This window comes from Pieris brassicae, chromosome 12, assembly GCF_905147105.1.
Source record: "Pieris brassicae chromosome 12, ilPieBrab1.1, whole genome shotgun sequence".
Lineage (NCBI taxonomy): Eukaryota > Metazoa > Arthropoda > Insecta > Lepidoptera > Pieridae > Pieris > Pieris brassicae.
In genome coordinates, this window is record NC_059676.1 from 3,995,780 (window position 1) to 4,010,571 (window position 14,792).

At 33.6% G+C, this 14,792-nt stretch overlaps 1 protein-coding gene across 1 annotated transcript in view; it reads right to left on the reverse strand.

The window, feature by feature from the left end:
* Positions 1 to 827: 827 nt before the first annotated feature.
* LOC123717487 (pituitary homeobox homolog Ptx1) overlaps positions 828 to 14,792 on the reverse strand; it is a 48,462-nt gene continuing 34,497 nt past the window's right edge. Inside the window, exons 4-5 of the mRNA XM_045673492.1 lie at positions 13,082 to 13,320; positions 828 to 2,741 (exon numbers count right to left, since the gene is read on the reverse strand). Of these exons, the coding sequence (XP_045529448.1) occupies positions 2,154 to 2,741; positions 13,082 to 13,320 (827 nt within the window). The 3' untranslated portion in view covers positions 828 to 2,153. The remainder of the gene's footprint in view (positions 2,742 to 13,081; positions 13,321 to 14,792) is intronic.

A 14,792-nucleotide genomic window follows, 5' to 3' on the forward strand; every position in this document is an offset into this window, starting at 1 on the left:
ACAAATGGTAATTTTTAGCGGGAAACGCGCATGTTTGTCTTCTTGGGGTTAAATTGGACCAGATTTTTTTCATCCCCCTAATGTATAATAATGCCAAATTAACAATTTTTATTTAAATTATTTTAACCTCTACTAGGAAATATTAATGGTCGTTTATTCAAACATGAAAACCGCCTCCCAAATATATTAATGATAATGAAATCAGAAATAAATTTTATAATAGTTATTATATTTTTATCGAATTTAATCCACACAACGATGTGATAATACGCCACTCGTAGAGTAAGAAGTTTGTTGCGTACGCTCGTAGACTGCCTACGAGAAAACACATAAGGTGTGCCTGTGGCGATGTTAATAGTATAAATTTACTCCGAACCCAGTATTTGCCTATTTTACTAATATCCTGTCATAGCTTGGCATGGCTGGAAGTTTTAGTATTTATTTTATATTATTAACTATGCACAGTCAAAAAAGTGGAAAGAAGATATAGTTATAAGCGTAATGAATATTAAAGTGTATATTATAAACACTTGTAGAGATTGGAAATAAATGGGCTTTATTATTATTTTTTACTCTAGGATAGTAAAATTCTAATCGAGAAAGAATTTTTGACATCGATAAAGTTTTAAAATTATTCGTTGTTAAAAATACAAATCTATGTGATATTAGTATAAATAACGTGTTCTCTTATTACAAGTAAAACAACTCACTCTTGTAGCAAGAATTTAGACTCGGTATGCCTACAGATAAAACAAAAATCAAATCAAACATACGTGTTGTTGAAAGGTCTGTGTTTAAATAAAACGAGTATAATTTCTCTGTAATTTTTTATTATGACTAGAGGTTTAAGTTACAAAAACAATCAGTGTTTCGTTGAATACATTTACAAAATAATCCAACCGCTATTTCGTTTGATATGTATAAAATGAAAACCTTGACATTTGTTTTATATACAACTATGGTACACGGTTTTCATTATCATTAGGCACACGGATGTGGGTTCTAAAATTTAACTAATTACACTGTACTAATAGTAAACGTTAAACCGTTATAAATACATTTATGTACAGTTAAATAAAATTGTAATATATTACTCGTATCAGTAATGAGATCCTGGTTACATTAATCTCATTCAAAGGCGTTCCTTTATAACAATTTTCACAGTACTACTGGAATAGTAATTACTATAGACTTTTAAAATTGTTCGGAATTTTTCGCGCGAAGTTTTTAATTTTTTTAAAAACGCTCTCGGCCCACAAGTTATGTCTTTTGATACTTAACTAAAACGCAATATATGTTTAAAATACCAAGATACGTGCCGATATCAGTGACAATTTAAAGACATCTACTCCCTTATTCATAAAAACTAAATCAGTATTATTTAATATTATAGAAAATTTTGACAAATCTGTGTTTTTACTTTGTTGACATGATCAGAGTTTTAGGTAAAGTAATTATTACAAATTAACTGATTTAGTTTTTATTTTACTTTACTGTATTATTAAAAACAAAGCTTCAATCACTTATAATTCCCTAGTCATTATAGTTCATGTTTTACCAATACTGTACTTTACAATAACCATTACATAAAACAATGTTAAACAAATGCATGTAGATAAAATACCTACAATTTAGAATAATAATATTTTACAATAATTTACATTTAAATGCTTGATGAATTTATAATTAAACAAACGTATATAAATAAGCTAATTACATAATATTTACAACAATCGATATTAGTCAAAATATAAAATATCGAATATCTACGTAAGCTTATAAAATTGCACACTTCGCTTTGGTATACGTAAGTACATAACTACATATTTACAAAACATCTATAATCGTTTAATTTATTGCCTGAAGTTTCACAGTTTTAATTGCTCACTATGGGAGTGATTTCTTCCAATGAAAATCTATCGCAATTCAACACAATACTATTGTAATATAGGAACTTGACGTATTTCACGTTTTAATAATTTTTGAAGTTACAATTTGCATTCGTCTGATAATCAGTCGAACCAATCCCATAAGTGGCAATAGAGTCCATGCGCGGCGTTTGATTGCGCGCGCGGTGGCGGACACTAGGAGGCGCGCGCGACTGCGAGCAAAGGCCCCGGCGAGCGCGAATCCTCGCGGCCGCGGGCCTCCTCTCAAAGCACACGATCCGACACTACACCACCCGCTGCGTATTGACACGCGGACAACGGGGCAGAACCAGCACGGGACACCGGAGACACCGTCCCGTACCCACTGCTAAAACTCGAAGAATGCTGCTTCGCTTTCAAACGCAGAGACGCGATGGACGACGACATTGCCGGACACGGCTCGGCACGGTACATGCTGTACGGATTCGGTGCAGCCGTGTAAGGGCAGGGCGCTACGCCGCCGCCCACACTCGCTGGCCCGGCTACAGCCATGGAACCACTTCCAACGCCACCCATAGATGTTGCCGTATTAAAGCAATTCACGGAGCCCTGATGATGACTCGCCGGTACTACTGATCCCAAAGGGTTCACGGGCCACGGAAAACTCTTCGTCCCGAGCGGGCTTGGCACTTTTGCTGCCCAGTTATTGTAGGGATAGGATGAGTACAAAGCTTCCGTATCTGGGAACGGCTGCATTAAACCATTAAATTGCGTACTGAAGCCGTTCTTGAAGTCCGCCGCCGCAGCTGCCGCTGCGTTCATTGCGTTTCTTTCGCGTTTCCTCCATTTCGCTCTCCGGTTTTTAAACCACACCTGCAACAAGACAAATTTCGTTCATATTCTGAAGTGTATTTAAAAGTTTAACTAGATTATTCTGAAGGCGGGGTATGGGTGCCTATTAACTTTACTCATTACAAAGTTGACAGAGCGAAGCGGGGGTATTCGAGCCACGTAGTAATAGCGGAGGCGACGGCCCCGCCCGGTCGCAGGCAACGACCCGTCTAATTGCGGCCGCGAAATGAAGATAAACGAGCATCGCGATTGGACGGAACATCTCCACACCGATGCGAATTCTCCGGCCACAATAAACGATCGGCTCTCAGGACACGCCGCGAAGCCTTTGAATCGATGTTGTTATTTAGGAAAGCCCGTAGGCGGAGTGAGGCCGATAAGTCGCCGTGAGAACAGATAACGTTCTCGCTGATGTATGGGCACGTCCGTCACAGCGATCGATCGCCGACGACACCTCCGCGATAAATTGCGCAATCCACGAAGCGACTGCAATAAATATTGCGCCGGCAGCGGTATTTGTCTCACTCACTGTGGCGTATTCACCCAGCCGAAACGGTAAATAATACCCTCTTTCCTCGGTTAAGTGAACATAAACGGTCGTTTCCACCCCATATACGAGCGTTTATTTTTCGAAACATAAATTTTGCAAATTCACGTGGACTCGTAGGCAGGTAAATGTTAGCTAATTTCATTTAAGGTATGTTATTTTACAAATATCACTAAGAGATCCGAAGGTTATAAATTTTCGGTGTACATCCGGTAACCGCGAATAAACGGGTGAAAATAGCTCCACGGAAAGGTTGGGGTGTTCAATAATGACAACAGAATGATATTTATTTAGGTGCACATATGTGGAAATAATTTCCATTATTTGAATAGCGGCCAGCGCAGCAGGGTGTAGGAGGGTCGCGATATTGCGACGCGAGGCTAATCCTTTAAATATATTATTGTAGGACGCTTCCCTACCTCCGTCAAGCGAAGGGAGTTTCGTGATAATTTTTATTTAACCGTAATCAATTCTAATGTCTGCCTATTTTAATAATCTTACAGCTAACGCTTGCTAATAGGTAACGGTAAATTAATTAAAGGAGACCTATGGCGGTAAATCAATAGGATTTTTTGGAGCATTTTTATCATATTTAAAAGTAAATCTTATCATATTGCTTACTCGCCATTATAATTATTTTCGTAAGACAATTAAAATTTACATTTGCACAAGAACAAGACAACTTAAAGATTTTTCATACTTATTTACACGGACGTTTCATACTTTTTGAAACCTTTGTTTTTAGAAAAATATTTAAGGTTGCAAATAAGACCTGTTTTTCTTAAGATTTTAGAACGTCCAGAAAGTACGGCATTAGAATATAACTATTCCTTACTAAAACTGGTCCGTCCTGTTTAAAAGTAATCAAAAAGGAACATTTGAAGAAAAATTGGGCATAACAGCTTCGTTAATGTCAATTAGTTGTTAGCTTTTACAAACTTTATGTTTTAAAGTAATTCAGAGATTATACCTAATTCGTATGAGGGGTTGGGGCTGGTTGTTCTGTTATCATGCGGGACGTGTACGGCAAGATTAATGCGAGCCATCACAGCGGAAACCTTCATCGGCCCTGACAGCGCCTGTGTCTTACAATCTACGCTATTTTCACGATAAACGATGCTCTACGAGATGAATACCACCGCTTTGTATTTTGTTAGGGCGAAATAGGACAAAAGACGCACAATACGGAATTTGAATTTGGAATGTATGGTTTAAACTTGGCGCTTTTACGCTTTGTCTCATGTATTTCATGAGTCCCTAAGATTTTTTCCTACTTTTTAAAGACATTTGAATAAGGTCAAATTAATTTAATTAATTGTCAAGTTAAATTATAGTATTTTCGATAAAGAAAAGTTATGATTTATACAATTTTGGAGAGACCGTATTAAGTACTCTTTCATTATTTTAATAGCGCAGAAATGTATTTTGAAAAACTGAAATGAAGTTGTAGCCCTCACGGTAATGATTTTAATCTAATAACCCAAATATATTCATGTAATTGTTGACTAATACGGATGTCCCCCTGTAATAATAAACCTATTTTACGGTCAACCAGAGCAGGACTAAATTGCCTTAAATTTAAATTAAACTAGAATCACAGTTTTATTACTACCATCAATCAAATGACGGTCTATCGGATTCGTCGCTCTAAGTTTCGGTTAAGCGATTATAGCCTGTATTATAATACGGATATAGATTGAATTGGTGTTATTTGACACGCGAAAGTCAAATAAACATTTCGGATCGTATAAATGTATATGAACTAGGATTTGACACGTGCGAAGTGTAGGGTTGTGCCAATATAGTGTTTATTTGAAATACGACTAGAGATCTTGGGTAGGCAAAGGAAACTCATTTCATTGAGTAAATTGAAAAGAAAATAGGCTTATCTACATTGTCTAAAAAAATATTTCTTCTTTTCTCTATACATTACACGAACCCGTTTCTCAGAAATTGATTGAACATCATTTGTGTTCAATACTCCATTTGCTTCATTATGAAATAGGCTATTTGCACCGTTGTACTACGAACAAATTACAGGTTTTAAAACACAAAACTAAGACGGAACGCATGTGACGCTACGTCTAGTCAATTTATATTTACAATATAATAAATATAATTGTATAGTTGTGATTGGTATATGTTTTAAATCGTTTCGACGTCTTATTTTGTTTAATTTAATTTGTTTTTTTTCGATTGTGTACAATAAAATGACGACGCAACTAGGAATGCATAGGCCATACACTCCGAAAATATTCCAATCATATCCCCAAGCAGGCGCTTGATTGGAACCCGCAACGAAAGCCGAAGCGTGGCCATCAAAAAACCGCAAACCTGGCTCGTACAGCTGCAGATGAGGCAGAGAGAGTCGGAAAGACCTGGAGCGGGGTGAACGAACGCGATGGAGACTTACTGTGGCTCTCTGCCCCATCTAAGGGTTATAGGACAATACGTCATGCCATAAATAATTTAGCTGGAACAAACCTACATGAAAATGTACTCCAGTGAATACTGATCAATCTGTTTAACTGTCCATAAGGTCCAAAGGAAGTGATATAGTTAACGGTTTATAAATATTTGGTTGACGTCATTCCATAAAAGACTTTTCTTTAATATTATGCTTTTTAAATTAGTAAACTAAGTCATGATTAACTTGTATTAGAATTTCGTTAAACATTGAGGACTAATACAATTTAATAAATATATATTAATAATTTGTAAAAAGCATCTTATTGAAGTCTCAATTAATGAAATTTTGAATTAATTAAAGTATAAACAGAATGATAAAGGGATAGTATTTAGCAACTTTTTATCTCTTTGTGGCATAACATATTTGGTAGATATTCTTTCAATAAAATATAAATAATAATATAAACAGTTAAGTATAAATGAAGGAGGCAATAGTCAGCCTTATCACTAACAAGCGATCTCTTTCTGGAACTCTGGTAGAGAAAAAGAAAGCAGGAGATGCTAAGCGAAAAGTGCAAAACTAAATTCAAAAAATACTAAATCAAATCATGAATCACGATGCTTCCTTTTAATTTAATTACTTAAAAGAATATATTTATAATTCCAATAAAAATATTATATTTACAAACGTCACGATTAAACATGACAAGGGGCCACCGATGATACGGTGATTTTATTTTTTATTTTAGTGATAAAAGCTTGCCAACACTCGGCACACTGATACATTGGTAAAAAAATCACAAAATACCATTTTTAATGTTACAAGCACTTAAAGGCAAACATGACATACACGTAGAGATCATACAAATATTAAACAATACAATTACCAAACAATTATTAAACAAAACAATTACTAATAAAAAGAACAGCTTGAAAAGGTAGGATTTTTACTCAATCTATACGACTATGCACTACATATATTAGAAATCTTATCTAAAGCTGTTCGAGAAATATTTGTTCGCGTTAGACCACTGAGGCACCCCTTATATCGAGTAGATTATTATTAAATGCACCCTGTGGAGCTAAGCTGCCTCTGAATGGTAGCTAAGAAAAATGTTAGTGGGATCGTATCAGTCACATTTCGTCAAATAGCTAATATAATATACCCTCAGTAATAGTGAAATGTTATTAAACACTTCCGAACTTGTGTAATTGTATATCTTCTTTATGTGTGAATTTAAGTAGAAGTATCTCGGACACACAATCATAGTGCAAAATATAGAACGAAGACGAATAATGAATATTATTTTATCAGCTAGTTATTTATATCCAACACACAAATATACTGTGTTTACAATATTCTTATCCTACATCGTAATAATAATAATAATTAATAAAAGAGTATTAAAAAAAATTAGTCCCTGTGTACCTTTAAAGCTGGCTGCCTTTTCTCTCCGTATTGCGATACTTATTCGTTAAGTACTTGAGTTTAATGTACTATTTTAGTAAGTAAAGTCAACAACTCTACTACATATTCACGTAAAGCTTCTTTTGTAGACTTTAGAGTTTGAAAAAAACATTAAAAGATGGTAATCAAAATACTATATGACCTAAGTATATAACGTTGATTGAAAAGTTAAATATCTTTGCTGGGATACGGAAGTACCTGATGCCCCGATATATAGGTAACTAAGCCAAACTAACTAAACCAAAATTGACTGACAATCTTTTCCATTGTTTGGAATAAAGAACGTCATAGTAGTGGTTTAAATTCAATATTTTTGATTACAAAAGATCTGTAATAAAAGCTTTAATTTGATATATTACCTTAGAAATATTTGTCGTAGACGTTGTATATTTAATACCTTGTTTAATTTACAGTATAACTGTCATCACAGAATTCGTAATAAAGCTCAATGTGTCATTTAGCCTATTTTCTCTGAACAAAACATACGTAAGACAACCAACATTTCTCAAAACCCCTAATCTCATTCATTCTATTTCGACATAACATAGAGAACTGTCAACCTCACCACGAGGTAATCTTTTCCTTAATAAATATGGATCAATAAGATTATTATACAACAGATTTCATTCAGTGAATACGCGTCCGTAAATCTATGCAAGGCTCACACGATCAAAACACTCGACATTTGGTCTATCAAAACATAAGTAGGATATCGGTAAGAGATCTATCCTAACAGTTTGATTCTCCGCTTTAAAGTTGTATTAGCGAGAAGCAACTCTAATATCTGGGCAACATAGTGCAATTTACTGTAACGGAAATTTATTGGCTGTATTACACGGTATTACGCGAATTTGCAATCGTTGTTCCTCAATAATCTTGTTTCGGAATCAGATGTGATGCTTCGTGAGATTATTGGCTACATTTTACAGTAGTTTCCTTGTGGGGATTTCGTGACAGGCATTTTCTATTAGATTCACATTGGTGAATGAGGATTTATGATTTAAATCTCATTCTCGTTAGTATAGTAACATATACTGTTATTATGGAACTTATACTTTAAAAAGTGAATATTCCTGTTTTGCTTTTATTAACATCGCCCGAAAGCGATTATGATAATACGGGAAAAAAGATACGTCTTTTCAATTCATTGCTCAATGTCATAACTCAAACTCAAAATAACTTTATTCATATAAACAGTACAATTTCGCTTGGGAGTTTTAAATAACAACCCAAAACCAAAAACCTTATCGTTGGCCTTCAGATATCATAATCGTCTCAGATATATATTGAGAACACTCTTTATATACATATATACTATAATGGGTTATAGTCATGTCCATTTAAATTTGTTAATATACTGAATTTAATGAGTATTAGCTTTACCTTTTTAATATATTTACTATTTATTGAATTAAAAAGATTATATATTACGTTAATTGATTAAATGTATACTGTATCAATGTAATCTTAATTTAGCAAACAGCTGATCATGAATATCCGCCATTTTGTCTGTCAATAGTTCGTAGTTAGTTCAAATTTAGAGATGTTTTCAAAAAATATTTAAATATCGTTTACAAGGTTTATTAGTTAGGTGGATATTTTCTGTTCGACTACTTGATAAACTACGAAGTATAAAGAATAAATAGCGTCAAATTACATATCCGTTACATTACTGAAAACCAATCTCCGAACGCGCGAATTCACGCTATTCTAAATTCAAAAGTGCTGTTGACATAGACGACTAAAAGCCTAAACTCTATGGATTCGTTGCTAGGTAAAATGGTTCAGGCTAAACTGTTTGCACGCATCGACGCTTTAAAAGCGCTGGAAAACCTGTATAAACGCTTCACGTAAAATAAATAATGTTACGTGCCGCCCGCCCTGTCGTCGGAAACGTTACATCTTTTTTTGAAATAGCACTGATGGCTTTATCAACAAAAGATTTACTTTTAAAACTTCCTAAATGATTCAGCTTTGTGTAGTTTTAAATTTCACTACTTTATAATAATGCCACAGACTATTGCATCTAATGCTTATATTAATCCAGTGGCATTATGGATCTTGGCTACAGAATACAACAGTGTCCCTGAATGTTTTTTGTTTTTATAAGTTGAATGCCGTCTTATTGTACTCCATATAAGCTTGTACTAGACAGAGTGAGTAATCCATGTTGCCTAACTAGTATCTAAATAATTCCCGAATATTTTTTTTATATATTTCGAAGGCGTTAAATATACAAACACTAGTTAAGTGACAAATTTATTAATTCACTTTTAAAAACACAATTTAGTAAGACAGACAGACAACAATTTATATTATACATATCTTAATATATATAAATCTCCTATCACGATGTTTGTCCTAAACTACTTAACCGATTTTAAATTAAATTGGCACACCGTGAGCAGTCTGGTCCAACTTAAGAGATAGGATGAATAGCTTAGATCTTTAATTTTGTCGCAATTTTATTTTATTGCAAATTTTTTGTCTATAATTAATTGACAGTCACAATTATCTGTTCACTCCAAAAGATTCTAACAGATGTCGATACTCTTCGACTGGATTGAGTAAGTAAACAATAGATGGCACATTATGGTGAACCGACAAACGTGTCATATAAGCTACAATTCACTATCATGATTACCACGTGTTATTGAGGCTAAAGTATAAATTTAATTTATTTTGTAGTAAACGAAATACCGTGAAATTCAATTATTTCTACTTTTTTAATTATTGGTGTTAGCATAGCCAACCACGTGTTACTTAGACCGAAGTGTAAATCAAATTCAAATTATAGTGACGACAATACAGTGAAATTATTCTTTCGTGTCACGATATTCAGGCTAACTAAAACCACATTTCGGAGAAACGAAGTTCGCGGGGACAGCTAGTTATATTTCATGTACCACGAAATAATTGTAATCTAATTACCCAAAATACACTTCCTAGTGTGGGGTCTAGTATTATTTCAAGTTTGTCACAAGTCTGTCATGAATAAAGTTTTATTAATTTATTATTATTTATTTCCTGCTTTGTTAGGAAGTTTTCTATGTTATGAAAGAAAAATAATCTTTTTAACATTCTGAATGAATCGATCAATCAGCCTATACAGATATTAGTGGGTTCGTTAATGCCCTGTTTATCGGCGCGTTTTGTGCCAAATGAAATGTGTCGAGAGTTGTTTCACGGACGATTGGCTTGACGGCCCCTCCCCGTGTTTCTGAGAATGCTTTGACACATATGATGATAATAAATATAGACCAAATGAAGACATTTTGTTGTCACTTAATAGAATAGTCATTGTCAATAGTAAAAACTATGACTTGTTTTATTATTGTCATTCGACAAAGATCTTTCTTACAGTGCGTTTTAGCTTTTTTGTTGTCACTTATTAGAATAGTCATTGTCAATAGTAAAAACTATGACTTGTTTTATTATTGTCATTCGACAAAGATCTTTCTTACAGTGCGTTTTAGCTTTCGCCATAACCATACAGTAGAACCTAAAATAAAATCTGTGTGCAGAAAACATCAAGTGCAAGGATCTCACAAAATGAAAGTAATAAATTAATATAGAAAAATCTTTATTACATTATTTGGAATTTGAGTTTAGTTTTTCAATTATATGTTTTGAAAATTTACTAACTGTGTTAAGTTAACAATTTCCTAGTGATTGCTTCCTAAAACGTGTCATTTAAGTGAATTAAATGTTTAATATCAAACATTTTGTATGTTGCATATATAGATAAGGATTTTAGAAAGGCTACCGTGCGTCATGATACAAAAACGGTTGGGAAACAGTGCTTGTCAGTTTGTTAGTTGACAGACCATTGTCTAAATAAGTAAAATAGTGCTTATAGGTGTAACCTTAGAACGATAATAAAATCACATTAATGCCCTCAATAACTTGGCAAATATGTTAGCAATTCACAATCGTGTTGTTCCAGCTGAACGAAATTTGATGATAAAAATATAAATGGACACATAAAGATGACAGTAGCAATTTGCAATATGCGGTTAACAAAACATCTTAAGACATATTTTAAGAGTCAATAGGCAGGCAATGACCCTAATGAGTGGGTTACAAAAATAATGTTCGACGATTTATCGGTGCGCGCGCGCACAGATTTATTTGACGCGATGTGTTGCGCGGACGCACGGGCGGTAATCCCTTTGCTAGGGTTGACGATACATGAGTTATACTTAATACAGTACAATAAGTAGGTATCACATGGTGATACAGCTTTTTAGGTCTGGGCCTCAGATTTCTGTATCTGTTTCATGATCATAGTGATTTATGCGAATGATTAATGTCTAGAGTAAGTCTTAGCCATACACAGACTATGCATGAATTCGACACACGTGAGTCAAATTCCGTGCTAAGTATAAACTATTAAGTTTGTTGGTTGTATATTTAAAATTAGCTGTTAAAAAATATTGTACAGTGACAACCCTAACACAGATTGTAGGGAAAATAATTTAATGAAGACGTAGACCGTTTCAGAGCAGATTCTCATAAACAGACACACGTACAGAGTACGAGTATGTAATGAATACTTAGCACTTGAAATACTTGTGCTCGCGTCGATTGGAAAATATCAATTTACTGATACACCTAATCGATTGTCTAAAAGATGTATTGAATTACTAATTAGCCTGTACGATTGTGCCAATTTTTTTCAAATACTCAACGGTCTGTGTCAGGCACAGCAGGTTGACCTACTTATTAGATTGAGAAATGATCATGAAACATACAGAAATCTGAACCCGGACCTAAAAAGGTTGTAGCGCCACTGATGTACTTTTTTATATCAATGAAAAACGTCTGTTTGAGTAAAGAAACATATTATTTAACAAGACCGATAAAGGGAATGTTGTCAAACTAAATTTTAATATCAATCAATTACATACCTTTTAACGTACCAATTTCAATTATTCTGTTTGTTGTACGTTTGTACGCCATTGTTACGAGTTGTACGTTTTTATTATACTAATCAAAATTTACTCAGAGTTATCCAAGCGTAGTTGAACACCAAGTTAAAAACAATTAATAAATGATAAAAGTTCTTAAAAGCCCGCCCGTGTAGAAATTCCTACGTCTAATCACCAATTTCTCGGTTTTCAATTTGGCATAACAACACGCCCTAGAGATTACGCTGTGATTATTTACATCCCAAAGCAACCGAACGGTATCTAACGAATTCGGGACATTAAATAATACAAATTGAGTTGAACCACAGAATGTAACAGGCCCTCGAAAACTATTGACAGTGTGTGGATGCGATCACATTTAAGCTGGGGATTATGAAAAGACCAAAATAGACGCCTGAAATCCTAATGGATTAAGGGATTTTGTGTTCCGTCCGACGACGCGGTACAAAAATATCGAAGAGCGCCGGATGCAACGATTAGTCTAAACATTCAGACATTGTTGCCATAAAAAAGATATCTTGACTTGCCTCATGTGCATAGTTTTAGGGAAAGCTGTCTTGGGAAGAGACTCCTAATATTTATTTATAGTTTTCAATTTGAGATGATCTTACCAACAAATAATTTCTTAAGAAATGAAGACATAAAAGTTTACATATTTAGCATCTGTTTACCATAAATTGATAAATGAATAACTTAAAGCCTTATATTTTTCGTAATGAATACGTTGTAACTACATCAAGCGAGTAATGAAAACATTTCGATTTCTAACCGTCAAATGTAACAAATGACACAAGAGCGCCATAACGTAAATATAATTTTATCTAACATCGTGTATATGATAAACTTCTTCAAATATAACATTAAAAACGGAGTGTTGCTTTCATGACTATTTACTTTCAAATTATTATGGCCCTGAAGACTCTGCCTATACACCCCGCCTTTACGTAGACATTATATAGAAAGAATCAAGTAGCTGATACTTTATTAATTATAATGATATCCTTACCCTAACTCTCGCCTCTGTTAAATTCGTCCACATAGCTATCTCTTCCCTCGTGGACATATCAGGGTAACGATTTCTTGCGAAGGTTGCTTCCAACTCTTGTAACTGCTGGCTGGTGAAGTGAGTCCTTTGCCTTCTTTGCCTCTTATTCTTCTTGTCTCCTTTATCATCCATAGGCTCATCGGGTCCAACACCGGGGGTCGTCGATTCAGTTTTTATCGTAGCTTCCGTCATGGGTCGATCTGGAGATAAATATAATTTAGTAAGGTAAATTTAAATTTCTTCTCACGCTTTCAGTTTCTTTAGTATGACTATGATAATAATAAGGGTTGAAGTTATTGGCAACGATTTTAGGTAGCCTATTTTATTCTGTGAGCTTCTATAATAAGCGATGTACATTGCAAAATTCTAAATGTATCTAACTAAAAAAAATTTAAATTGTGTTCAAATTATATCAGCCCTTACTGTACTTCACTATATAGCATATTTATTCACAGTACTAAAGAAATGAATACCTATTTATTAAGTTATTTTTTTTTTGATAGTATGTGAAAAATATTTATATAAATGAATATATATATATATATATAAATGAATCCCTATTTCCCTGGGTCACGGCATCAAGCGTGAACGGCAGGACCGATTTCGCTAATTCTTTTTTTGTTGTGTTAGTTAATGGTTCTTAAGTATTCATGTAATCTTATGGCGTTTAACATAACATTGACAGAATGCGTGCTGCAAATGTCATCAAAGAGGATCGTGAGAAAAATGAATATCGTTTAAAACAAATGCTTCGATCGGAGTTATTATATTGATAAAATACATATAAAATGAACAAAGAATGTTGTATATCATAATTCATGTTTAGTTAATTATACCAATTCGAAATCAATATTCATAATTAAGACAGGACAACGTCTGTCGGGTCCTCTAGTTAGAATGAAACATGTTGATTTAAAAACAAAACAATACGTCAGACTTTTTTATTTTAGTTTATTGTAAAGTAAAAACACAATTAGAAAAGGCATAATTTATCAAATTTATTCAATCACAATACGTGTAAAAGCACACATAAAACTTGTGAATCATGGTAAGGCCGACTAATACCGGGATTACGGCGCAGACGCAGGAGTTTACGACAGCTGTAAATTCGTTTTTTCTCAATGATCAACGTAAAACAAAATAATTTATATTTATGATAACGATTTATTTTCTTACATCCTCATTTTATATAAATTATAGAAATTTTTCGTTCAAAAGTTTAGGTTAGGTAAGAATTGTGAAATGGGAGTTTTCTGTTCCATAGCAGATAATAATAGAATAGAAAACATTAATTTGTTAGAGACATGAACAGGACTCATTCCAGATTAGCTAATTATCCTAAAAATTTAAATAATATGTTATTATTATGCCAATATCTAGATAAACACACTACCATTACATATTAAGTTGATTCTCGCGTATTTGCGGATTGGAGAAATTATCCAACCTATTTAAAAAAAAAAACAAAGATGGTGCACTAATTACACTTTCGTAGCCTATTCCAATTAGCCAATGAGTAATCAAATCTAATTTATATACAAATGTTTTTGAGTTTTTATCTAATATATATTCTTAATATGTCATATAATACTCTTATCGATTAATTAATACTCGAGAGTAAAAATAAAGTAATACTTATCGCAAAACTCGACTTCACATTCTAATTATTTTA